At 24.7% G+C, this 27,583-nt stretch overlaps 1 protein-coding gene across 1 annotated transcript in view; it reads left to right on the top strand.

Annotated features, from left to right (window-relative positions):
- Positions 1-27,209, top strand: part of LOC142320195 (uncharacterized) — a 46,121-nt gene extending 18,912 nt beyond the window's left edge. The window contains exons 2-3 of the mRNA XM_075357880.1: positions 6,726-7,007; positions 26,559-27,209. Coding sequence (XP_075213995.1) covers positions 6,726-7,007; positions 26,559-26,873 — 597 coding nt within the window. The 3' untranslated portion in view covers positions 26,874-27,209. The remainder of the gene's footprint in view (positions 1-6,725; positions 7,008-26,558) is intronic.
- Positions 27,210-27,583: the final 374 nt, after the last annotated feature.

Raw genomic sequence — 27,583 nt, 5'->3', positions numbered from 1 at the left:
TTCCATTCAATTTCTTTTAAACCCTTCATATTAAAAAAGATTAATTCAAATTACTGTAATTACTTATATTTGGGTACAAAAATCAGGAAAGGAAACATACTGGGCACTACAGTTACTGGTCGAATAAAATCAAGATAAAGAGAGCTGAATTTTCATTGAATCAGAACCAAAATTATGTCACCTTCTTAATCTATTAACATAACATCCTATAAACGTAACTTTTAGGTTTAATTTCAGAGTTATATAAAACGTTATAAGCAAGATTTTATCTCTACTTCTCTGCTCAATACCTTGTTGTTTCAAATTAATTTCAATTTAAAATTCGTAATTTAATAGAAATAACTTTTTTTTCGTTCTACTACTCTTAATTAAATAATTTTCATTTGAAAATTACTGAAGTAAAGTGTGTAGAATATAATTTCTCCAACAAACTTTTAACAGTACGAAAAGATAAAAGAAAGCTTTCATGATTCAACGAGTCTCAAAAGTATACAGTTGTGATATCATTCTTACAATTACACAAATTTAAGATACTTTATATTATTTATTATTAGAATGTGTACTTTTCAAATAGGTTTTTTAAAGCGAGTTTTAAGAGTTCGTGAAACTCCCTAAAACGTATTTCCCACGATGTAAAAAAAAAATAATTTATTATTTTTGCAGTATTTTTTTAACTAAAGATTCAAAATAAAATTCTGTAATATTTTACAATAATAAAACCATTATTATTTAATATATCCTTTTTTTGTACTTCCTTAATCTTTATTCACCTGAAATAACGAAATACGAAGTATTCGGAGATAGTCAGCCGCAATAATTTGAAAAAAAATTCTTGACAAATTTTTATTAACTCACTAGTACTTTATGTCGTATATAGAAATTGTTCCATGGTTTTTCTTTCTTTTTTTAAATCAGAAATAACTGCAATATAATAAAATAAAAATCTACTGTAAAATTAATCTACTTTTCTTCATTACGATCAGTTACTCTTATACAATATCTATTTATTTATTCATCTCTTATTTGATGAAATTACACAGAAGCTTTAAAGCTTGTACGTGAAATATGAAAATCGTACTTTTTAGCGTAAGAAAAATTTGATGTCTGACTGTGATTCGCATCCGGGACCTTCGGATAAAAGTCAGAGATGCTAACACTCCACCACGATCAGCAACATATATATATATATATATATATATATATAATATATATTCAATACACATGCCGGTGTATTTGAAGAATAAACGAAAGAAAAACTATCAGAAAATTTTCCTTTCATGTCGTGTTTTTATCAAGCTTTATCAAATAAATTAAAAATAAGGCTGTTCTATGAAGCATAGTATTGTTACGAAATGATTTTTTTTTTTTGTTTTTATCAGTACCAGTTTTTTATATTTTTTTTTATCGCAAAAATTAATTTAATTTTCATATCTTAGTTGTCGAATGAAAGAGTGGGAGTAGTATTGATGTTATCATAAATGTAAAACATAGATATTCAATTTTTCTTTCAGGAGGAGAAAAGTTTCATAATTAGTTATCATGAATTTTTGGTTTTGCTTATACCCTGATAACTGGTGAATGAAACGTCTCTGATTTTCATGACGTAACGATTAAGAGTTTTTTTTTTAATTTATGAGTTATAATAGATATGTAACAATGTTATAAAACGTCGGGCTGTAGACACCATCCAGTCCAAAAATAAAACAAACGTTATTGAAACTCATAAATTGAGTGAATTAAATTACTTCTCTCAACTAGAAGTTATTAAAGAAACGAGTTTAAAAAAAAGATAATGTATGCTTCGTAAAACTAATAAGTAGTAATAAAGGTCAACAAATCATTTATTAGAAATAATCGTAAAAATATTTGAATATTATATTTATAATAAAAATTATAACAATATTTGTTAATTTAAAATTAATAAAAATTAAATCAATGAAATTTTTCTCTTAACCAAAATATTTTTAAATTAGTACTGAAAAAACAATGAACTTTTAGAACTAAAAGAACAAAAACTTAATGAATTAAATTAATAAACATAGTTTAAGAACAAATTTAATTACAATCAAAAAATTTGATTTATCGTAAATAAATTATCATTTATGCCTTGTGAGTGACACTAAGCAGTTGTTAACTAAATTATAATAATAATAATAATAATAATAATAATAATAATAATAATAATAATAATAATAATAATAATAATAATAATAATAATTCAAAAACTTTGCAAATCTATTATTCATTTTTTGTGTAATCATTTCCGGGCTAGAGAACCGCTCCATCATAAATAATGTGGTTTTATTATTTCGTAATAGAAACAACTCATTTACGTTGTTTACTTAGAAGATAATATTTTTAAAAGAAAAAATATATATATATATACAAATAATTCTAAAGTATTAAAATTTTAATAACTGTCTGATTTATTAAATATGCTAAAAATTATTTAATTGTTTGAGGCTAAAATATTAATTAGCAGTTGACTACAATGATTTTCACGGATACATTTTTCTTACATTTAAGAACGTTTAAAGAGGCGATGGGAAATGTAGAGTACACTCAGTACTATATTTCTCAGATTTTTCAGCTAAACCAATTGGAATATTGTTTAATCAATTACTTTCCTTTATGAAAGCCTATTTTATTAACTTTTATATTATGAAATTTTAGTTTTATAAACACAGATCTAGTAGTTTATTCGAAAAAATTGTTAAATCTATACTATCAAACACAGTTATAGGTTGTTCGGGAGGCATTTTATGATTATTAACGACACAGGGTCATTTCTCTAATTTATTTTTTAACAGTTATTCACAAATAACTATTACTTAGTTACACGATTAACTCATAATTGGAATAGTGGTAACAACAATTTTGCAATAAAAGAGAAACAAAGCGCTACAGAATAATAAATAATCATATAGCCCAAAGTGTATCTCACGATTATATATCCTGGTTAATTTATAATTATCAAGCTAGGTAAATTGTTTTATTAAAATAACAAGAAAACAAATTGTGAAAATAAAATTGCTTTATAAAATATAATAAATACCTGACCCGGAACAATATTTTATTAAAACACGGAGATTTGTTAAGCTCTCTTCTTCTCCGTTTGAGTAAAATAGATCATTTATTTTTTTTTTTTTAATTTTTGAAATAAAATACAAAAAAAAATCATGTAATCAACAATAAATTTTATTTCTATTTACCGATTTAAAAATAATAATATCTTTTCTAGTATCATTCTCCTTATTTACACAACTGCATAATTTTGGCAAATTTATAAAAAAATCCCCTCACCGTCTTATGATGATATATTTCCATGGAGAATGGTAGCATCACTGCCGTTCATTCGAGAAGGTGCTGTATTCAAATCCCCATCAAGCTTGGCATTTTTTTATCTCATTTTTTTTATCTTAAACGGTTCATTTCTCATCTAATTACGAAGTACGACGGTTGTAATCACAAGTCAGCCCGTAATTGTAAACTTAAGTACATAAATAACAATAAAAATATTTAAAAAATTGCAAGAAACTTTTAAATTTTTTGTCTTTAAAAGCTAGTAGAGATACAATTATATAACATGATGATGATGTATTTAATTTTATAAACATCGACTTATAGGTGTTTATTTATTGTTAATTTAGAAAGTTAATTAAAATAATATTTGGTCACCCATTCGCCGTTATCATCACTTTTATTTTATTACCGATACATGTAAAGGAAAACTGAGAAATTAAATTTTTCGCTGATTTTTAATTCATACTTTTTTTAAATAATTGGTATATTTAAACGCATTTTACACAAGAAAAATCTTCAGTTTCTAGAAAAAAAGACACACTTATATTTTTTCTGTATTAAACCATAAATAGCATAACATGTATAATACATAAAGTCATGAAATAACAAAAATGCTAATTTATATTAAAACTGTTTTAATCACTTTCATAAAATTCAATGAGAAAACTGATATATTTATCTGCTAATAAAAAAAAAAAAATTAAAAAATAAATATTACCGAAAATTATTGAATTTTTATAAATTTTAAATAAACTCAGGGATATATTTTGGAAAAATTATGATTAATTTAAATACAAAATTTTCATTCGAGGTTAACTGAACACACAATTAGGATTCTTAATTTAAGTTTCAAGTAAAGCGAAAATGGTCGGCGTGAAATGTTTAAATAAAGTTTAAAGTAAACAGTGACTTCTTCAACGAAACTAATTTTAAAAACCTTTTATTAATAAATTTTAAAAAACCTCTCAAACACATATTTATAAATGTTCAATTATTACTTTGTTTAATTAGTAAAAAAAGGTATAATTAAATAAAATAAAGATTAAATTTAAAAATAAACTTCAGGCTATTTTTATTTATTATTACATAAACTTGCTTTCAAAAATTTAATTTAATTACATAGTATACTTTAGGAGCAACAAGAAAGCAACTTAATTTTCAGATAATTTTTGAAAATTTATTAATCAGTTTATATCTTCCTAAATGTGGCTAAAACACCGAATTCTGCTTGTAAATTTATTATGTGTTGAATATCTACAACAAAATCCGTGATTATAATTGAAAATAAAAAATCGTGAGGTGAAAATATATATATTTAAGATAACCATAGCCTGTGATTACTGCTTGTTGTAATATAATATTCTGGTAAATATACATTAGTTTTACGTTTAGGATTATAATTTTCTAGTATCTGAAAGTTATTTACATCAATAAAGAAGTACTTTCAAATATAATATTTCTACCAGTTTTATTCCAAAGAATAAGTTAATTAAATTTAATCTTTATCACAAATGCCCAATGATATTAGATAAATTTTATCAATAACTGCTAAAAATAAATTGAATATAAACTAATTTTATTTTAGTTATCTGTATTAAGGTCATAAAGAAAAATATAAGCTCTTACATAAAAACATAATAACAAAATATACGGGTTTAAAGCACCATTTTTAAAAATCTAATCTAATTAGGAGTATGCACAAAGTTTCAAGATTTTAAATAATTTCAAATCGGTTAATTAATTTGTTCCTTTTGTCCGTCGATATTTTGTAAAGCAATCTCTATCGTATTCACTTTATTTAAACACAAAAATTTTCTAGTAAAGAAAAACCGAATTAGTAAGTTTATTCTTTACAATTAGAATAAGAGGTTTATTTTAAAAATTTAACATAACTTATAATGAAACTTGACAGTTATAAAATCCCCCATTAATGCAATCCCGATTTAATTTATCAAGATAAAGTATTTTCAGAAAATAAATAATAAAGTATTTTGAAAAAAAAATTAGGGAAATATACAGAAATATTTCTGTGTCAACATTACTAACATAACTTGTTTCTTGTTCAAGTGAGAGTACAAAGGCGTATTGAACGGGTCTTAAATTATAATCAGTGTAAAATGGTTTAGAAATTGATTTTATACCTCTGAAGATTGTTTTCAATATATTTTTCAAAATAAGTTTAATGAATCGCTTTTTTCTATAAAAAATTACTATTAAATTTAAATTCCACTGAAAAAGAAACTGTGAAACTTTAGCCGACTCTAATAGATAAGAATAAAGTTAATACAGAAAGTGATCTATGTAAAGATCAGTAGAATATATTGTTCAGACAAACAAAAGGATTTAATAATAATATTAATAATAATCCCTCCATAGTATTGTTTTTGTTTTCATGCAGTTAAATTTTACGCATACAAATACAAAAAAAGGTATATCACGAGTTGAAAAGACTAATTTGTAGGATAATGTAACAATGAAACAAAAATAAAAATTACATCTAAAAATAAAATAGTCTGAAATAAAAATTTTAAAACAGGATTACTACTTATACGTTTTAATTATTGAAATTCTATTGAACGGTTGGTTAATTGTCAGTAATCAGTTTTACAAGTTACATACAATTCGCATTTACGTTACAAGTCATATTTAAAGAATTACACATATAAAACATACGTTATGTTGTCTGCTTATGAATAAATCCGAAAGGATAGTTTGAATGTTGATGATACATAACAAATTCTATACAAAGCCAAATTGGCACTGAAGGATGTTCTTGACTAAAAACGATCGACTAACGTACTACCTTTCTTTTACAATAGTTTATAACCTACTGTAGAATGAATAATATATTATAAATTAAATATATATATATATATATTCTATTAAAAATATTTTTACGATTAACAATGGAAATATAGATAAAAGTTTTTATAAAGATTAATGACCAGAAAACCGAACCAAAAATGAAGATTTTCTACTGTTATACTTTTAAACTTAAATGGCCTAACTGTATAGAAAAATAATTTTTTATCTTTTCCAACTCCATGACGTTAGCTAAAACGGACAACTTTTTAACATACAAATTAAGAAGTGTAATAAAAAAATATTATAAACTTGTAAAGAAATTAGAAAAGTGATAAATAAATTTTGAACAAAATTTCATTTTTTATCAGTTTGTTTTCCTTGTTTACGGCAAATAAAAATCATATATTTTATAATGAAGAAATGCTTTGAAATGTGATTGGCTGTCAACCTACCAATCACATAATACTATATTTTACACATAATGTCCAATAATTATTAGCTAATATGTTTTCTAAAGAAATTAATTTATTTTTTATCTGAATTTAAAACGTATATGTAATTAAAATTGATATGTGTATTACCACATAAACATTAACTGTTAATTTCTTTCATTACAGGGAGCAGTAACACTATCATTAGTGGCGTTATGTTTTGCAGAACCCCCTACTAATAACTACCTCCCACCAGCACCATCATCAGGATATAACTACCCAGCCCCATCGGTGCCATTCCCCCCACCACAAAAACCATATCAACCACCATCACCACCCCCATACCGTCCACCACCACCACCGAGACCTACATACGGACCTCCATCACCACCACCACCACCACCAAGGCCATCATACGGCCCACCGACTGGACCTACAGGAACTGGTGTCTTACCGGGATATGGAGAGGTAAGTGAATTGCATTTTAAATTATTATTTTATTTCAATAAAATATATATATATATATATATATATATACGCGCTCGCAGGCGTGTGTGTTAAATTAAAAAGTAGTCAAAAAGAATACATTTACATTAACTAATTAATTGTCCTTTAATAAAATTATTCAACCATTTATTTATATTGCAAAGATATTAAAAATTAAAACGTTATTTTTAAATTGTATACAACTGTTTTTATATAGACACAAATAATAAATACTGAAAATTATAATTATTAGTTCATCAGTATGTATAAAATATTGTTATGTAAACTTATTAATAATTATTTAATAACTTATTAAAAAATAAATATAAACCCAAGCTAAATATAAAGAATATTAAATCAAAATCAATATTTTTTTTTGTTATTTGTGATATTAAGATAATAAAATTATACAGCTATATAATTACAAATTATTGAATATTATTTATTTATTAGTCAGTTTAATAATACCGTAAGATAATAAAAAGGCAAATAAACTAATTTATTGGTTGTTTAATAAAAGTGAATTGTGAATGGAACTGTTGTTTATTTAACACGACCACTTCATTATTATAAAGTTGTATGTGGGGAAGAAAGAAGCTCACCTAAAAAAAACACAAACACACACACACTAACACAAACAAATACAGGTAATCAGGTATAAAAAGGATTGTTTTAAATTATTTGAAAAGGTCAAGGGAAAGGTTTCTAATAGGCCCATTATATTAGTAAGGAATGCAGCACGAACGGTCTGATTCGTTCGGAATACCGTACTGTATGTATTTAAGTGTACATTTATACATACATAAAATACACATACATAAAATATGTTGCAAACTACATAAGGGTACAAGGTTGTACATAGAGAACGTTATTACAGGTCTGTTTTAAAAGTTCTCTTTTAACACTGATTATTAAATTGGATTTTGGGTGCGGTAGAATACAAATAAAATAGCAGTTGTTAGTAGTTACTGGTAAATTGTGTTATTACGTCACCATGCGTGAGGATTCCCACCTCCATAGTGATGGAATTGTTAGAATTATTACTATTATTATTGATATTATATTTTTTTATTATTATTCAATTAATAACCTTTCAGAATGTATTTGTTCCCGTTGGGTAACCATTCGATCAGATATGCATGTTGTAGTCTAGCACGCGTATTTTGCATCTGAAATTAAAATTGCCCACCCCGCGTAGATTTCATCTATACATCATAATGTAACGAACTTGCTTGCAATTGCAAATTCTACATTTTTGAGATATGAAACATATGTAAGCTTATTTTTTTAAATGGTTAATTAATGAGCAGAATAAAATAATAAATGTTTTAATTTACATATTTTTATTTCTTTTAAAATATAATAAGAAATAATCCAGTAATAATACAAATAATAATCCTCCGCTTATCGTATTGTAATTTATTTTGTAATATTATAATGCATATGTTTTTTAGTATTTCTTTAAAATCTGAATAATAAAACAATTTAAAACTGAATATTTGTAAATAAAGATTATGAGAATTTCTTCATGAATCACATCACTTAGCCTAATCTTAAATATTATGAACCAAATAAGATTTACAAACAATTTAGTAAGTGACTAATTTCAATAACTACAAATGTTCAAAACAAAAAATCCTAACCCCAGTAAGATCAAAACTGTATAATATTACAATCGAAATATGGAAATATGTTATTTTAGCATCATATTATTTTATTAACTTCATTTTTTAATTTATTATTTAACTATTTCTAAAGAAGATCTAGATAAGAAAAAGTATATTTAACTAAATAATCTATTAAAAAATTAGTTCAGTAAACTAAATTATTAATAATTATATATTTATAAATTTTTTTACATAGTATTAGCGAAAAATCCCAGTTTATTAAAAATCTTCATAATTTTCCTGTATTAAATGAATTTTGAAAATAGAAGATAATAAGTAGATAAAATTACAAAGAAAATTTTACTATATAGTATTTTTTTTTTTTTGTCTTCAGTCATTTGACTGGTTTGATACAGCTCTCCAAGATTCCCTATCTAGTGCTAGTCGTTTCATTTCAGTATACCCACCACATCCTACATCCCTAACAATTTGTTTTACATATTCCAAACGTGGCCTGCCTACACAATTTTTTGCTTCTACCTGTCCTTCCAATATTAAAGCGACTATTCCAGGATGCCTTAGTATGTGGCCTATAAGTCTGTCTCTTCTTTTAACTATATTTTTCCAAATGCTTCTTTCTTCATCTGTTTGTCACAATACCTCTTCATTTGTCACTTTATCCACCCATCTGATTTTTAACATTCTCCTATAGCACCGCATTTCAGAAGCTTCTAATCTTTTCTTCTCAGATACTCCGATTGTCCAAGTTTCACTTCCATATAAAGCGACACTCCAAACATACACTTTCAAAAATCTTTTCCTGACATTTAAATTAAGTTTTGATGTAAACAAATTATATTTCTACTGAAGGCTCGTTTTGCTTATGCTATTCTGCATTTTATATCGCTCCTGCTTCGTCCATCTTTAGTAATTCTACTTCCCAAATAACAAAATTCTTCTACCTCCATAATCTTTTCTCCTCCTATTTTCACATTCAGTGGTCCATCTTTGTTTTTTTTACTACATTTCATTACTTTTGTTTTCTTCTGTTTATTTTCATGCGATAGTTCTTGCGTAGGACTTCATCTATGCCGTTCATTGTTTCTTCTAAATCCTTTTTATTCTCGGCTAGTATAGATCACGTAAAACGCAAGGTCATTTCTTTTTAAAAAAAGATTATTTGTGTGGAGTTTTATTGCAATGATTACTATGTTAATACAAATTCTCACGTCTATATTTGCAAATATAAAGCTTATTTTTTAGCTATATAAACATCTTTCCTATATATTCATTCCGTATTCGATTACAGAACAAGCAAGCAAAGAAAATAAATTATCTTCCCGCAGAGCAACTAGATTACCGTTAATTTTAAATAGTTAAAAAAAAGCAAAATTCTAAATTTCCAAAATCATTTAAACCAACTATTTTACATGTTATAAATGGTCAAACTGTAGCAGTTAAATAGATTATATTATTACATCTTATAAAGATTAACTAAACATCTTATCTTATTACATCTTATTAAAGATTAACAATTGAAAAATAATAATAAAAATAACTGAGGAAAATTGAGAAGTGATAAAATTCTGAATTATTTACAGTTAAGCTTGTCTTTTATATGATTCCAATTATCAAAAAACTATATTAAAAAAAGTACCTAATGAGATTCCAACAAAAATTTATCAAAATGTTTCAAATTTTGAAATTTATTATATTTTACACAAAACTGATTGTATAATGTAGCATTATTGAAGTAAATGTGTAAATAAATATTTAACACAGCAAATAGTAAATTTTACAACATTTAATACCTCTGACATTTAATTATATATATAAATAAAATATTTAATAGCGCTAACAATTAAATGTCAGAGGTATTTTTTTAAAGATACAGTTTCATGTTGTTCTGCTTAACCTAATAAATCACGTTCCACGTTAAACTTAATAAAAAGCTTAATATCTTTTATATTAATTCAAGCATTTGATTTAGTTTATTAAAAACAGTGATTCAGAAAGTTCCTAAGGTGATCAAAAATGAAATTTTTCAAAATGTTTACAAGAATGTACTAAAAAGTTTTACAAAATGTTAACTGTAATTTTATTACCCTTTGTAATTGTATTACAAAGGGTACCATTTATTAATTTTAATATTATTTTTACTCTTACTTCTGTTTTTATAATAATTTTACTCTTAGTAATACATTACAATCATTAAAAAGAATATATATAGAGTAAAATAATAGTTTTAAAAGTTCAAATCAAACACATTTTTACAAAATTTGGTAAGTTTAAAACAATTTAATCATAACTCATTTAATAAAAATTTTGTTAAAATCTGTATTATAATTTCTATTGTATTATATGAACCATGATTATCCGATTATCAGTCCTTATAGTCTCATATTAACGTAACATCTATTAATGAAATAAACACATAATGAAATAAAGACACCCATATTAATGAAGTACCTCTGATCATAGTTGTATAAATTTTTAGCCCTATATCTACTGTATTGTAATACCAAAAAAAGTTACGCTAAGTCATTTTTGTCTTTGAAAACAGCATAGGAACACGATTCTAGAACAACTTTCAAAACAAAAAATGCATAAAGTATAATTATATCATCATTATCGATTTTTGTAACGGAATTATTTAAAAATAATTGCACTTTTTTCACTGTATTTATGTTTTGCTTTTGTATTCGCATTCTCTTATAACTAATTAATTTTTATCTGCTGACTCATTAGTTTTAAGGTTTGAAAAGTTTATATTTTTTTACAAATATTAATATCTTATAAAACCTTTTTAGTGTATCTCCATTAGAAAGTTTAAAATTAATTTCTAAATGTTTAAACTTCAATAACTAAACTAAAAAACAAAAAAGAAAATATGTAATTATAATAATATTCAGCTGATTATATCAAAGTTAAATATGATTAATGATAATTTAATTCTGGTAATAAATTCATTTTTAAAACATTTTTAATTTTATTCTCAATAAATCTAAAACTCACTTCGTATTTAAGCATTCTTTCAGATAATAAATCATTTAAAAAGTGACTAAACTTTTTATAAAACTGTAAAATTAATTCCATATGCCAAATTTAATTTAATAATTTGTTAATCTAATAGTATTGTTCTTTTAATCTTCCTCGTGATTATTATTATTTTTTATTATTAACTACATGGTACTGAAATAAATCACTACAAATGAATTGTTATAATTTTCTTCTTTCAATTGTTTAAAAATTATTATTAGCTAATTATTTTTTGATAATTTCGTTTAAAATGTGTTGTGTTAATTTAAAACATATAATTTCTACTTCATTATTTGCTTACAATGTATAAATTATTCAGTGGAACCGTTTTGGTACATAATTTTATTGTTCCAACAGAACATTTGAAGAAATAATAAGTAAAGATTATATTTCCTTAATCTTTTAAAGAAAATATTTTCATTTTTTTTTTTGATCCATTTAAGAAAAAAATATTTCTTCTTCTGTATCACTATGTCAATATAAATCTAATGCAAGAGTTCATGATTTTAATCTGTTAGATTATTTTATAATAATTTTTCTTTAATTATAGTACTCTTAGACTGCTAAGAGAACTTCAATTAAAACATTTATTTTAAAATTTTCAACTAATAAAAGGAACGGAAATAAATTTGATAATTTATTTTAATTGAAAAAAAATTACTAACCCTTCCTTTTAACTACAACTGAAACACTTTACAATAAAACTCATTCTTAATGATGAAGACAAAATTGATTTTAAAAAAGGATATTCTTTTAGAAGTAAAGAAATAGAGAAATGATAAATTATTATACAAACCAATCACTACATAATTAGCTACGTAATAAAGAAGCAGTTAAGTGAAAAAGGTTTTGAAAGAATTCAGTTACAGGTTACCTTAACCTTGAAGACGCAGGTAAAAAGTGAAAGTTAAGAAAAATCTTCTAGCATGTAAAGAAATTCACATATTAGAATGATTGTTTCTTAACATAACCTACACACAAAATACCAAATCATGACTTAAAAGATAATAATCTATCTTTCAATATATCACTTAAAAATATATATGTCTATGCGCTTAATATGCATATATGCATGTATCATAATAGGTTATGCGGTAAAATTATGTTAAAACCTAATCTACTGTAATACATATACTCTTTTACGTAACTTTAAAAAAATTTTTTTCTTTCTTCTAAAAATTTATCATTAATTGTTTAATGTTGGTTAAATTATTACCATAATTTACCAAAAAAAGAAAATCTAAAAACTGAAACATGTAAAATAATCATTAATAATGATAAAAAAAGTATAATTAGTAGTTTTACATTTTAGAATATATATTGGTACGCTAAAAAACAAATACGAAGAGAATTTCAAGAAGAGATGTTTACATCGTACATGACAACTTGCCAACCATCCAGTAGAAGTAAGAAATTTCAACAACGCCAACCAGAATTTAAAAGATTCTTATTCTGCCACAAAAATGATTGAGGACTTTTTGAAAAAGTTATCCAACTGCAACCACTAACTACTGCATCTGAAAATTTACTATTAAAAGTTAAAAAAGAAACCAGTTTCTAATAAAACCTAATGGAAATTATTATGTACTATCTTCAACGCTCAGTGATATGTATAGCAAACAAACTAATCTATAGAGATTACCGTTAATCTATTGGAAATAATAATAATAATAATCTATAGAAAATTACCGTTTTTTTCTCAAGCTATTTATTCTTTTTGGAATTATGCTTTCTTATTTTAGCTATCGAATTATTGGATAGCAGTGCTACAATTAGACGATTCTAAAGAAAACACCCTACAGGCGTATGCTAACATATTCATTTCATCATCTTTGGAAAGCCTTAAGAAGAATTACGATACTTCAATGATTTAATCATCGTATGACTACGATGATTTAATTCGGGTTCAAATTATTCATTTAATTCAATAGTCGATCTATTCTCACCTGCGTTAAAAGAAGATGAAGAAATCTTTTAGTGACTCTCATATAATTAACAGCAATTTTGACTATTCATTAGTTTAAATTTTATGCACAATTTTGTTCTTAGTTACTTTAGTAATTAATTTTTAGGAAACGACTCCAGTGGAAGTCTCTCCACTCTGGTGTTTGTTACTTCTGTCACGTCTTGTCGTAGTTCACTGAATGAACAGCTCAGAGATTTTTTCAGAATGTAAAAAAAGAAAATTTCCATGTAGTCCATCTCACTCAAAATATTCATATAATACACTTCCCTCAATAGACTCCTATTCTTAAACGATTTTTCAAATACTTAACTGAATCATTTTCTAATACTCAAACCAAATTTAACCGTTACCATTATTTTATTTTTTTTAAATGAGAAAAAAATCAGAGTAAATAAAACATAGGAATCATACCAATAGAATTAAATCGATGAAAAATATTAAAATCTAATTCTCAACAAATATTTGAAAAAAAAAGTTTTTTGAAAATTGAAATGAAATTATTAGCTACGTTTTTGATAAAAAAAATTTTCTTTTGTTGAATCTTGCTGATCAGGGATTGCAGATTTTTATTTTTGACAAATGGTAATCATGAAAAACCATTTTTTATTTTACAATAAGTAAATTGGTATTGTCAAATGCATAGCTCCTGAGAGAACTTTGTAAAAATTCCTGTATATCTGTTCGTGGGTGGATCGATTCTCATTTATGCGTAATGAGCTATTAAATAACACAGATGAGGTATTCTAAAATAATATTTAATGGTTCTATGTCCAGAATAATAGCTTGTTATAAATTTTTGTTAGTCAACTAGTTTATTAAAACATCCACAAAGAAATCAAAAACTACTCGACCACATGTTCAAAAAAAAGTTACGTCCTGATAGAGCACAATAAACTTAAGAGCACAGTAAATACAACCATAAAAGCACATAAACCGTACAAAAGAATATATTATTTTTTATCAATAGTGTACACAATCACATAATCAGGGTTTCATTAATCGGGTAGAAATATTAAAAAAATTAATGTATTTCTACAATGTATTGAAAAAAATATCTCCTCCATTCGTTTGTTCAATTATTTATATTTAGAAATAAAGATCCATTAATAATTAAATAAGATATAGTATCGTTAATATCATAAATATTGGTTATTGTTTAATGTAAGTCACTCGATAAATAGAAGAATTTCTGTAAATTGCTTACTGTAATCGCATTACACATCTGTAATATATAAAGTGTTAAATAAAAAAAAAGTAAAAAAGAAACACAAAAATTGTTAGTGTTTTAAATAGGAAAACAGCATTTTTTATTTTTAATAACTTAAATATAAAATATTATATTCCATTATTGCATATAAAAATTTATATAAATAATTTATATTGATAACGCAATATATAAAACAGGCTGATGTAGAGGGGTAGTCTATTTCTCACACAGTAAGAACAGCAGGATATTTTTTGAATACCATATTTAGAAAGTAATATGAAATCATACAGGGGTTGCCTTTCTAACGTAGCATAGTATGGTCTTACAAAAAGTGAAAAAGAAACATCAACAGTCATGGATGGTAATAATTACGTAAATAAGCCCTTGTATTGATCGGCAAGTCGTCTTGGCATTTCTCCTATTCAAGGATAATATACCTGCGGATGAACACGATTTGTTTCGAAAGCTTCCACCCTAGCTCGAACATACCGTGCTTAATTCATCGTGAATCGAAGGAACCAAGTTAAATGTGTTTCATCATCGGATTGGCTTTCGCACGGTTCTAGAGCAAGTGGCCCGTGGCTTGCTTAGTTTCTTGTTATTTTACTAACGCTTAGAATTTCTTACTCAAATCAAATCTGTAGTCCAGACTGATGTTCGCCAACAGGTTGTAATAACATAAGATCATGAATATTTCTTAAACGTAACCTAAATGTTATATTAACCATAAAATTTATTAACGATGAAATACTGGTAGAATTTAGCTGTATGCAGATTAGATTTAATCTGATATTTATTTACTCGTTTATAAATGCGAATTATATTTTGCAAAGATTTAAATTTTCCCTCTATTAAATTCGCACGAGCGAAGTTTTAATACAAATAATATGAAAAAAAAACAAACACACACAGAAATAATTTCATTTGTTACGTGATACTAATAAAAGTAAAAGTAATTCAGATGTTTAATAAATCATTGGGAAAGAGGGATAAAAATTTAGATTTTATCAATAAATATCTTAATTTAAAATTTTCATAATGTAATATTAGCAGTAAAAATTGTTATTATTAATACAAAATTTTCTGAACGTAATCACCGGATTCCGTTAATGTTGCTGTTCATTACGCCTATTCTGTATTAAGTACCCGAATTCAAATCCAATAAAAGTGTACCTTTCATTAAATCTGCCTCACCTGTTTAATTTAGTCACTAGAGTTCAATTAATGACACTGAAAAAGATTAAGACTACAAAATACCAAATGGAAAACTGCAGTTCTGTTTACATCCTGTTGAGTGAAAAAATATGCTTTAAATCATAATATTTTGTAAAAATAATTAGTAAAAAATAAATAAAAAATAAATGATGAAAGAAAAATTTAAATATAACAAGAAAAAGTGATAAAAGTTTGAAATATTATTTTTTTTATTAATACTTTAACAATTTACTTGAATTTAAAATTTTAATGATTTTAAATTAATAAAGTTGATTCAAGTCTGGTCTGTAACCTTTCGAAATACCTCTATAATTCCTGATAGGTTATCTTTCAAATGGAAAGAGAAAACGAAGGTAAAATGAGTTCTATTTTCGCTATTAAAAAATCGAACATGTTTTAATGTCTAGAGGCTAAACAACGATTGCTAAAAAGATAGAATTAGATTACATTTTATTTCTTAATTTTTTAAGAAATTATTCAATATTTAGTGAATGTTAAATGTTCTTCAAACGATACACTTCACTTTGGAATGAAAAGTTTCTCAGGTGATAATGATTCTAAAGCCAGGTAAAACCTCACGTGATGTTAGTGCTTTTGACATAATGAGTCTTTATTGAATCATTTACTGTTTGTTTTCTTGGTGGAGAGGGGATCACCATTGATGGACCTTTCTCATGTGATACTTTAACAAATTATTATTTACTTATGGTTTCGTCGGGAGAAACCGATTGTAAATTTTTATTCTACAGCAAAAAAAGCCAATATAAATTCAATTTTCATATTTACCTGTTTGTAGGGGTTTCATTTTAACCTACTTGTTTATCTACCGGTCTTCACCGATCTACGGAGAGACGGATTACGTAAAATACAATATTCTTCAAGAAGAAAGACTATTCATTTGTATCTACCTTTCAAAGCTTACATGCATAAGGTTTTGAAAAAAGCCGACTAATAATATATACTTGTACATTTTTTATAATCAAATTGCTGTTAAAATTAAGTGACTTAAGATATGATACGGGAAGACTGGAAGAAACGAAAGACCTTCAAATCGTTGTTGTATTAACTGCTGAAAAAAAATCAGAAAATGTAAAATAAAACTGAAAAACCGTCATTTTTAGTATTACAAACGATAATTGGAAAAATATTTAAACAAATTATGAAGATTTTATCACTTAAATACGGAACCATAAAAGTTGAAACCAACAAATTGTTTGTATGAATAATTTTTTTGTGATCTCATATTTTTCTGATAATCTTTTCCAATATTTTTATCTTTTAGGATAAATTTCTAGCTTATCAAGAACGAAGTGTTCTGAAATAATAATAATAATAAAAAACGATCCGAGGAGAAAATCTAAGTATTTTATTCAACATCTCTCATTATATATAAAATAAATAAAACTATCGCCATAATTAAAATATGGAGTTACTTTGTTTAAGAAATCTAATTTACTCAAAACAATATCAAATAGTAATAAAAACATAATTTGAAATTAGGTCTAACATTACTACACTTTTATCAGAGAACAAGTAATTGAATCAGAGATTCAGGTTTTTTAGTCGTTCATATACTTATAAAAACTACTACTTCTATATTCTTATCCAATAAGCAATTAAATTGAATTTTTTATGCTAATCCTTCTTTTTAATCACGTTAAACAGTAGAAAAATCTCATAATAATCTAACAGTAGGCTGGTAGAGTGATCAGCAAGATGAAGAGTTGCTTGCTTATTAGTGAAGGTTGGTGTATAATTAACTTCATCCTTTAGCTAAATATTTGGAGGCCTTGCGATTGCTTTATTCAAAATAAAAGACCCGACCTTAGGCACAATAAAATCAAAACAAGTAATAATTGAAAAGTAAAAACATAAATCATACTAAAAAAAATCTTCATTTCGAAAGATATTACACAAATAATAACATTATTATATCAAATATATTATTATTATTATTATTATATATATATATATATATATATAAAATTATTATTTTTTTAACAAATTTAGTAACGTTAGGAGGTCTAGGAAAACATCTAAATATGTGATGTTATCACTTATTATAAATATGAAACCATAAAATTAATAATTATTAGGCACTTCATCATATGTGGTCTTAAATGCACTTTAAATAGAAATTAATAGTTTCATTGCGTGTGTATTTTAATAAAACAAACTGAATTTATTTTTAATTTAATATTTTTACAGTATCACTATAAAAAAGAAAATTGAAAATAACCAGTAATTGAAAAGTAGTAATATAAAGTGATTTTTTTTCTATTTTAATGATTTAAAAAATAATAATTTGAAAATAATTTTAATTTTATTTTTAAATACATTAATATAACAATTAATTAATTAGTTATCATGATAACTACTGATAACCTCTCTAGTAAATTCTACTAGTAAATTCTCTTTTACTACTGATAATTAAAATTTATGATACTAGTTTTAATTACATCAGAATAATATTACATGACTATAATCTTAAACAAGACATTTATTTATACTAGTACTACTAACTTATTTTACAATTTACTTCCTACAATCCTGTAGCAATTTTAACTTTTACATTTTAATGAATTGGGGTAAATAAAGTATTTTTTTAAGATTACATACATTAGGGATAGATATGTTTGCAGCTAATTAAAAAAAAAAGATAAATTATTAAAGTTTTTAACAAAGAGATATTTAATTTTGTTTAACTAGAGTATTACAATTTTTCCAATTTATATGGAAGGAAAATTAATAAAGAATAATGTATTCATGTATATTACATAATTTACCATACTAAAATTTATCATAGATATTATTTTTGACTAATCGCAATGAACAGTACTTAAAAAAAAGGGCCAAGGATTACAAAAATGTCGCACAGAAATAATTATATTGAAAACTGAATTTAAAAATTTTAAATAAATTAATGGTTAATGTTACGTGTAAAATCAACATACTGAAAAAATAAAACTTTACAAATTACAAAGGCTAAGTTATTTTGTGGATATCAAAGTACTTAAAGTCTATGCCTTTCATCCAGAGTTTCCGGCTTCGAATCCCGGTTAGGCATGGCATTTTTTATAAGCTACAAATTTCCATTAGGGCTAATGACCACAGCAGTTGAGCCCGTAATTTCATTTAAAAATAAAAAAAGTATTTATGGCTATATTTTATATGTATTGACATTTTTTATTGAATTTTATTTAAAGATTTATTATACTGTAGGTAAATTACATATTTCTTTTTTAACGATTTACGATTAATCTTGTTCATTTATAGTAATTTTTTTTTAATTTGTAGTCAATGACTTATCAGTGTGATGTAACTTTACTACTAAATGTGTAGTCTTGAACCAACTCAGGCCGACCATTCCTGAGACATGTGGTTAATTGAAACCCAACCACCAAAGAACACCAGTATCCACGATCTAGTATTAGAATCCGATTAAAAGTAACTATCTTTAATAGGACTTGAACCTGATAACTTTTTGACTTCGAAATCAGCTGATTTATGAGGTCGAGTTTACCACTAGATCAACTCGGTAGGTTCTCAAAAACTTAAAAGTTAATAAAACCCGTTAAACCTTTTACCTTTAATATCGAGTATTTTCAAATTAAGTTTGAATTTGGCTTTTGTATATAAAATTATTTTTACTGAAGTACAACAAATAGATTTTTATTTGTATTATTTTGCTGTTGTAAATAAATAAACGTGCATAATAACTTTAAAATATATAAACATAGTAAAAATAATAAATTATTTATTTGTGATAACTAATTTAATTATTTTACTGACAGCAGGAAATCCAATTAAGTTATAGTGTATAAAGTATCAGTTAACAATATAAAAAGGTGGGATGCAACCTCGTTAGTATTTCAAACAACCTGTACCACCGTGCCATCTAGTATACGATAATAAAGAAGCAATACATTATTTGTGCAGAATACCTTTGTACGCTGACATTTACACAGCGTATCATTATTGTATACGATCATCATTAAATGGCAATTCATAGCTACTATATATATTCATATAATAAATAATACATATATATTGTGTGGTAAAATTCTACTGCTACTATATTGACAATATCATATCCTACTGTAAAGAAGATTAGTTTCTTTGTTATGTATTATTTGCAAATCTTAACTTTTGTCATGAATCTCTATTTTGTAAATGTATATTATTAATATAACAAAAACTTTAAAAAAACATATAATCAGATGAGCGCATTACTTTCTCTCTTCAATAGCAAATAATAACTGGGTTCTTTTCTTACTTATTTTTTCATAATATTTTATTACAACTTAAATTAATTACGACCTGTTTGTAATTATTCTAAAAAACCCAGCACAAACCAATTACTTTCAGAATCAATTCAATTTCATAGAGCACATTTTTTAAATAATTGAATTGACTAAAATAATGAATAAGGCGTTATTATAGAAAATATATTGAGGATGTGCAATGAAAGCCACTAACCTACATCGTATAAGTCCTAAACGAGCAATAAATATTTTGCCTCAAGTTGCCACCGCTCATTTGCAATCGATTTACTACATTTCTTTTTAGTTCATTAGAAGAAAGAATTAATTACAATTACGAAGTTATTTTCAAATTCCCTTTGTGAAAAAAACATTTTTTCTTTTTAAATTCTATTTTTAAATTAAATATAAAATTAATTAAAAACAAATTACAGATCGCTTACATATCATAGAAGGCTGTATAATTTCTCCCAGCAGAAGAAATAGAATATTATTCCTTAATGAATGAATAACACTTTATGTTGATAGCAAATTTTGCTCATATATAGTCAAGATGATGTACAGATTTGCAGACTATAATCAACGGGAAATTACAAAAAGCCTATTACCTAATTACACAACCTATACCTACGTAACTAATCATTACATAAATTGCAAATAATTCTGGATATCTTTGCGTAAATTCAAAACTAACTAGCACTTACAAATATCCCGTTGCTTATAAAACTTGTATTACGTGTTAGTAATATGTATTTCCAACCACTGTAAGGATAAAATAATAGCTTTAGACAACATTAAATAATACGCGGTAACATAACATTAAAGAAATGTTGGTAGCATTAAACAAAATGCCATTCATAAAAAGGTTATCTTCAAATAGAGAAATATTTTCATATTGAAATATAAATGATTACTACGATTATTTAAATCAGAAAACTTTATTAACTTTGACTTAGAATTTTATATAAGTTAACTTTATATGTTGTAATTTTTAAACGTTTTTTAAGTGACGGATTTTATTAAAATAGTAATCCTTCGCTTTCCACAATAAAAATTACACAGCCTGCGCATAAGTTGCAAATTTTGTTTTATATATGAAGATAAAAATAATATGTAATCTAAACAAAATTTTATCTAATAGTAAGTTAAATAATTAGTTAAATAATTAGTTTAATAAAAAGTTATTAATAAATATTTGGTATTTTGTCTTACCCAGACGAATCAGACATTCTTGAATAAACTCGTTAATTTAATCAAAACTTCGGAATACAAACTTTCAATTCATTTAAAATTACACCTACATCATATATATATATATATATATATATAGTAAAACTATTAGTACAACCTAATCGCTTATGGACATGCTTACTCTCATTACAATGATAGCTTTATTGCATTGCATTAAAATTAAGGTATTAACTTTATAATTAAATCATTTTCTTCTAATATAAGAAAATTAAAATGTTCTGTTGATGAAGTACGCTCAGATTTATGAGATATGGCAATGAAATCGCAGAAGTAAAGAAACTATATTATAGACAATAGTCGACTTTGTGAAACATTATTTAAAATGCCATTTAAATTATTAAATGAAAATTAACTAATAAAACGTTTAATCTTGGAATTATATCATACGTCGATATTAATCGTGATTAGATCTGTAACCTTATCGAAAAAAATAACTTAAAAATATATTAAATTAAAATTATTTTTGTGTTTAATTAAATACATTAACGTGCTTAGGAATAGATTAAATAACTCTTTCAAAAAACTTAAAATGGAAAATTTGAAATACATTTTTTGGAGCAAGAAATTAATTTAAAAACGATTGCTGTGGATTGGCCAAAAGTATTTAATAGTAAATTCAAGTAAATTATTCATTCATTTGTACCAAAATGAAAACATAAACGATATCTTACTTGAATCTCTATTGTCTTGATAACACTTTTTAAATTATATTGTTTGGATGTTATCCATTTAAATTAAGCAGTTTAAAATAGCTAAGTGTTAGCTAGTGTTATTTCAGATTATTTAAAAAAAAATTAAAACATCTTTAAAAACTATTATTACTAATGACATAATAATGATAATGACTAATTACTAATAATGAATTCTAAAATGCCTATATTAGTTTATTTAAATCAATTACTGTACTACATAATCGTAATTATGTAGTATATCATTGTAATTATTATTATATCATTTAAAATTATACTTTAAGTAATATGAAAATATTGTTACGAAATGTTGAATTAATGATAAAACATTGTTTGATCTAATACCAAACGTGAATTATGTAATGAATAATTTTGTATTATAATACGTTATTATTTTGTAATTATAGATAGTAATTTGGGTTAATTATATTTATTTGTACGTAAGATTATTTCTCATTAAAATACACTACTATACAGTTATAATATTATTAATCAGAAAAAAGGTCCAGTGACCTAATCAACCAATAGTATTAAGTTAAAACAGTACCTATTCTGATAGATTACATATTGAAGATGGACAAAGTAACAACTTTTAACAATTTTGTTGAAGGGTTTTAATGATTAATAGTTAAAGAAGTTTTTTATTTCTCTTTTTTTTAACGAAATTTATCTCCAAAGAAGTCATTAAAAAATAGTTTTATAAACTTATCATTATATGAAATTATGGGTTACATAACAGTACTATATATTTCTCAGAAACATATATATATTTAGCCACCAAAATATTTTCTCTAATTCAAGCGTGAGTGTGAATGAATAATCTAAACTAAAAATAGAAATACTTTTTTTATAACAATAGAAATGATTTCAAGTTTGTTAATTACATTTAATAATTACATTTAACAATAATTACATTTTGTTAATTAATTTTTTTTTTTAAATTCATATTTTGTCAATATTATATCAATATTATACCACAAATAGAAATAAGCTTTGGGACTAAACAAACCTTTAATTACGAGTGTAAGAAGTTTAAACAGTACCTAGACTGGGAAAGATTCATTAGTCTGGTCAGGTACGAGTATTTCAATGGAGTACTTTAATGGTTCACACTGAATATCTAGCATACTATCACATTAATATCTAGCTTGTTGATCTTAAGATTTCATCAATTGAAATTATCAGGTCAAGTTAAAGTTAGAAATAAAATTAACAACAATAATATAAACGCCTCAGTTAGGTTTGCATAAGAAACAGAACTATTTTTCTAGTTCCTCATTATTTACATTGTCTCAAATTTTTGACTAATTAGGTAAAATTTAATTACACTATGGGAAAGATATGTAACTGTCGTATCAAATTCAATACATTTAATTTGACATATTATTTTAAGATTTTGGACATTTTCTGAAATATTATAAGTACTTAAAAGAACCACATCCTTGTAGTTAGGAAGTAATCTGATTTAAATTATTAATACAAATATTGTTTATTTCAGAAAAAAGTTACTTAAATAATACACAGCATCCTTTTAATGTGATAACAAAAACTATATCTGAATTTTAAACTACTAATATTATATAAGTTATTTTATTAAATGAATAACTGATATTACCTTACTTGTAATACTTGTAATATGAGGGGTATTTCATCATTATTTTGTATTTTATCTTATTTTTAATAATTTTACAAATAACGGTACATGTTGATTAAAACTGTTAGAATAATAAAATTGGGATACGAAATTTATTTGCATTAATTTAATTATAGCTAAAATGTAAGAAGCACTGAAATAACAAAAAGTAATAATTAATGTTAAAAACTTCATTTTAATTTAATTAATTTTCAATTATTGCTGATCACTAACAAGTTTAATTTACTATTTTTTATCTATTAATACTTAACTACTACCAACTCTATTCCTATAAATAATTTAATTATAACAAAATCAAAAAAAGGATTACACAACATGAAGAATGAAGATGCACGTTTACTTTTAGAAAATAACCAACGGTTTACTGAATTTCAATCTAATGTATTGCCGCTTTATTATTTCGCAAAGTTAATCTTTTATATTAAAAATAAATAAATAATCTTTAAATAGATAAGACAAATCATTACAGTAAATATTAAAAATTTTTAATCATGACAAAAATATCATTTAATAAACATATATGGAACGATTTATTAAAAAAAAAAAATTATTTTAATAACTTAGAATAATATCATAATAGCCTGCATAATATCATAATGTGAGAGAAAGATTGCATATCGTGAAATTCACCTTGTAAGGAATAAACATACGTAAAAAAAAATAAAAGAAATGTTAAATTGGGTACGGATCTTCAACGATCAAGGAGATAAACAGAGATTAGATTCTAGATAAGACATGTAGAAATCCATTTAAACATTAAAATAAGAATTGTACATAGATGTTGCATAATAATACGCTAACGACATTTGAAATTTTTAGTAGAATTTATGTAAGGTAGCATAATTTGTATGGAAAAATAACTTTATAAAGTAAGATAAAAATATAAATTCCAAAAAGTATTAGAATAGTAGGATTGCATTCTGCCATATCTATTAATGTAGGTGAGAAAATAAACTTATCCAGGTTAAGGATAATGCATTCATAATATATAGTAATATAAAAAACACATTGTCTTCAATAGTTTTACAAAAAAAAGAATTCACTTATTCATTCATTTCAGACAACTTAGATCCAATGTAGAATAACTATCTATGTATTAAATGATACGCCTAAAAACAAATGCGATTTATGCACTCGAAATTTCAGCCGATTTATTTCAATGTTAAAGATATTTAACAGTGTTAAACCATACACCGAAATAATATTTTAGTAATAAATTATCAATATTATTAGTAATTGATTTATACTGTTTATTTCATTATTGAATTAATAATTTTACAAATAAAAAAGCATATAATATTGCAACATAATATATAAAATTTAATTAGTTTTCATATTTCATTTCAATTAAAGATATAAAATAAATAAAGGATGTATAAATAAACATAAAACTTTAAAGCTTCCTTTAGTTGTTTATTAATTTAATTTAATTAATACAACAAGTGAAGCAGGACATGAATTCAATTATAGAATGACTGTGAGTCGTTTATTTATTACCTTGCTGTATGTATATAAAATTTAAATTAAGTTTTTACTTTATATAATCCGTTTAAAATTGATAAATTTAATTAATACTGTTTATTAATGAATTTTAAATAAAATATAATCTCGTCCCTACAATTTTAACTACCAAATAAATATTTCCTAACTTTTTCCTACTTGCATCGATGACTGAAATCATCAGAAATTATATTAATTCTTGTTACATTAATTTAATTTATGGTGTGATACTTACAAAATATAAAAGTACTTTCAGCCAATTAACTTAATACGTAACAAAGCCAATTTACAATATAGACTATATTATTATAGACTTTTTGTATATTATTTACTACAGAAAATAAGGTGTAAAACTTTGTTATAACTTACAGATGACTGAAATTTTACTAGCACAATTTCTTATAAAACAAAGTGGTTTCTATTTATTAAAATATTTTTTTCATTAAATTATTACTTTTGAATAATTATCGTTTATTTTATAGTTTTATTTATTAACTTTTTTTTTCTATTAAAACTATCATTAATTATATTAATTTAAATAAGCTTACTATCACAGAGGTAAGCATTGTATTGCACGAAAATCTTAACAGCTTCTCTATCTTATTTTTAAGTAAAGAAAACTTCCTAAATTCAAAGAAAATCAGGTGGAGAGAAGGTGACGTGGAACATAAAAGAAGTGAGGGTGTTGTTCTTTTCTGAAGTTACCGTAACAAATTTAAACTTCACGAAATTACTTTCATAAACTCAAATATTACGATATTTTACGAATATTTGAAATTAAAAAAATACTCAATTCAACTCTGAAAACAATTCAGTTGATTTAAAATTTGATTATTTTTTAGTAAATTGATTAACACAGCTTAGTAAGTTAATATATGAATTAACTTACAATGTAATAAGTACACAGTATAATACAGTCTACTGGATACACAGTACAGATATTGTATATACAATATCTTATATACAATATCTATAACACAAATTTATATTGGAACATAACATACTTCCTGTTATTCTGCTAGAACGGTTATATTTGAACAAAAGAATCGTATGTTTATATTTTAATTTATTCATAAAAAATTGCTATAAATAATTCAATTTCTACTTAATTTTTTTAATAACATTATTGATATTTTTTTACAGAACGACCACCTTAACCAACCACACGTTCCTGGTATGCCATACGATTTCAACTACGCAGTTAAAGATGATTATTACGGTACTGATTATTCACACAACGCTGTCAGTGATGGTGATGTAGTAAGAGGAGAATACAGAGTACACTTACCGGATGGACGTCTTCAAATAGTTCGATACACCGCTGACTGGAAAACAGGTTTCCATGCCGATGTACAATATGAAGGAGAAGCAAGCTACCCTGACAGTAGTGCTGGATACCCTTCAGGGGGTCCCAGACAACCAGGACCAAGTTATGGCCCACCAACCGGCGGTTATTAAAAAATAACAAAATGAACAGTTACCATTTTTAAAGATGAGTCTGAAGGTAAACATTCGTTCTCTATGTGGCTCCATTACACTGCCATAAGAAGTATACTTACTTTTACTACTTGAATTTATCAATTTGGAAAAAAACACGTAGGTAAAGGAAGGTCGTTGGTTGAAAACTAGAGGTAAAATTTTTATACTGATTAAAAAAAGAAAAATGAATAAATACTTTAATTTTTTTTTAATTGAGTCCATAATATATTTTCAGAATGGTAATGGGGTATTTAGATGCTACTCTACCAAAATTCTGTTACTGGTAATTCCATTACCAACATAATGCACATGAAGTAAAAATGTATTAAAATATAAAATTATATATATATATATATATATATATATATATATATATATATATATATATATATATATATATATATAATATATAAAATGATCGTGTATCTATATATACATCGGTATTACTTACTAAAAGAGGGAGGAACCATTGGTGCAATAAAACCGATTATTCATAGGTTCAGACACTAAGGTTAGGTTAGGTAAGGTTAAGTTCAACAATTACGAAAAACAAAATAATAAATACAAACTGTACTTTTAATCAAGCACACTATCCAGTCTGACAGTAAAAAATACCTGTATACTGTAAATTTACCCTATAATTCAGTAAATTCGTAATAAATCCGTAGCGCGGGTCTTTCAAATTGAGT

This window comes from Lycorma delicatula, chromosome 2 (assembly GCF_047948215.1).
Source record: "Lycorma delicatula isolate Av1 chromosome 2, ASM4794821v1, whole genome shotgun sequence".
Lineage (NCBI taxonomy): Eukaryota > Metazoa > Arthropoda > Insecta > Hemiptera > Fulgoridae > Lycorma > Lycorma delicatula.
This window is presented reverse-complemented; position numbering and strand designations above follow the sequence as displayed.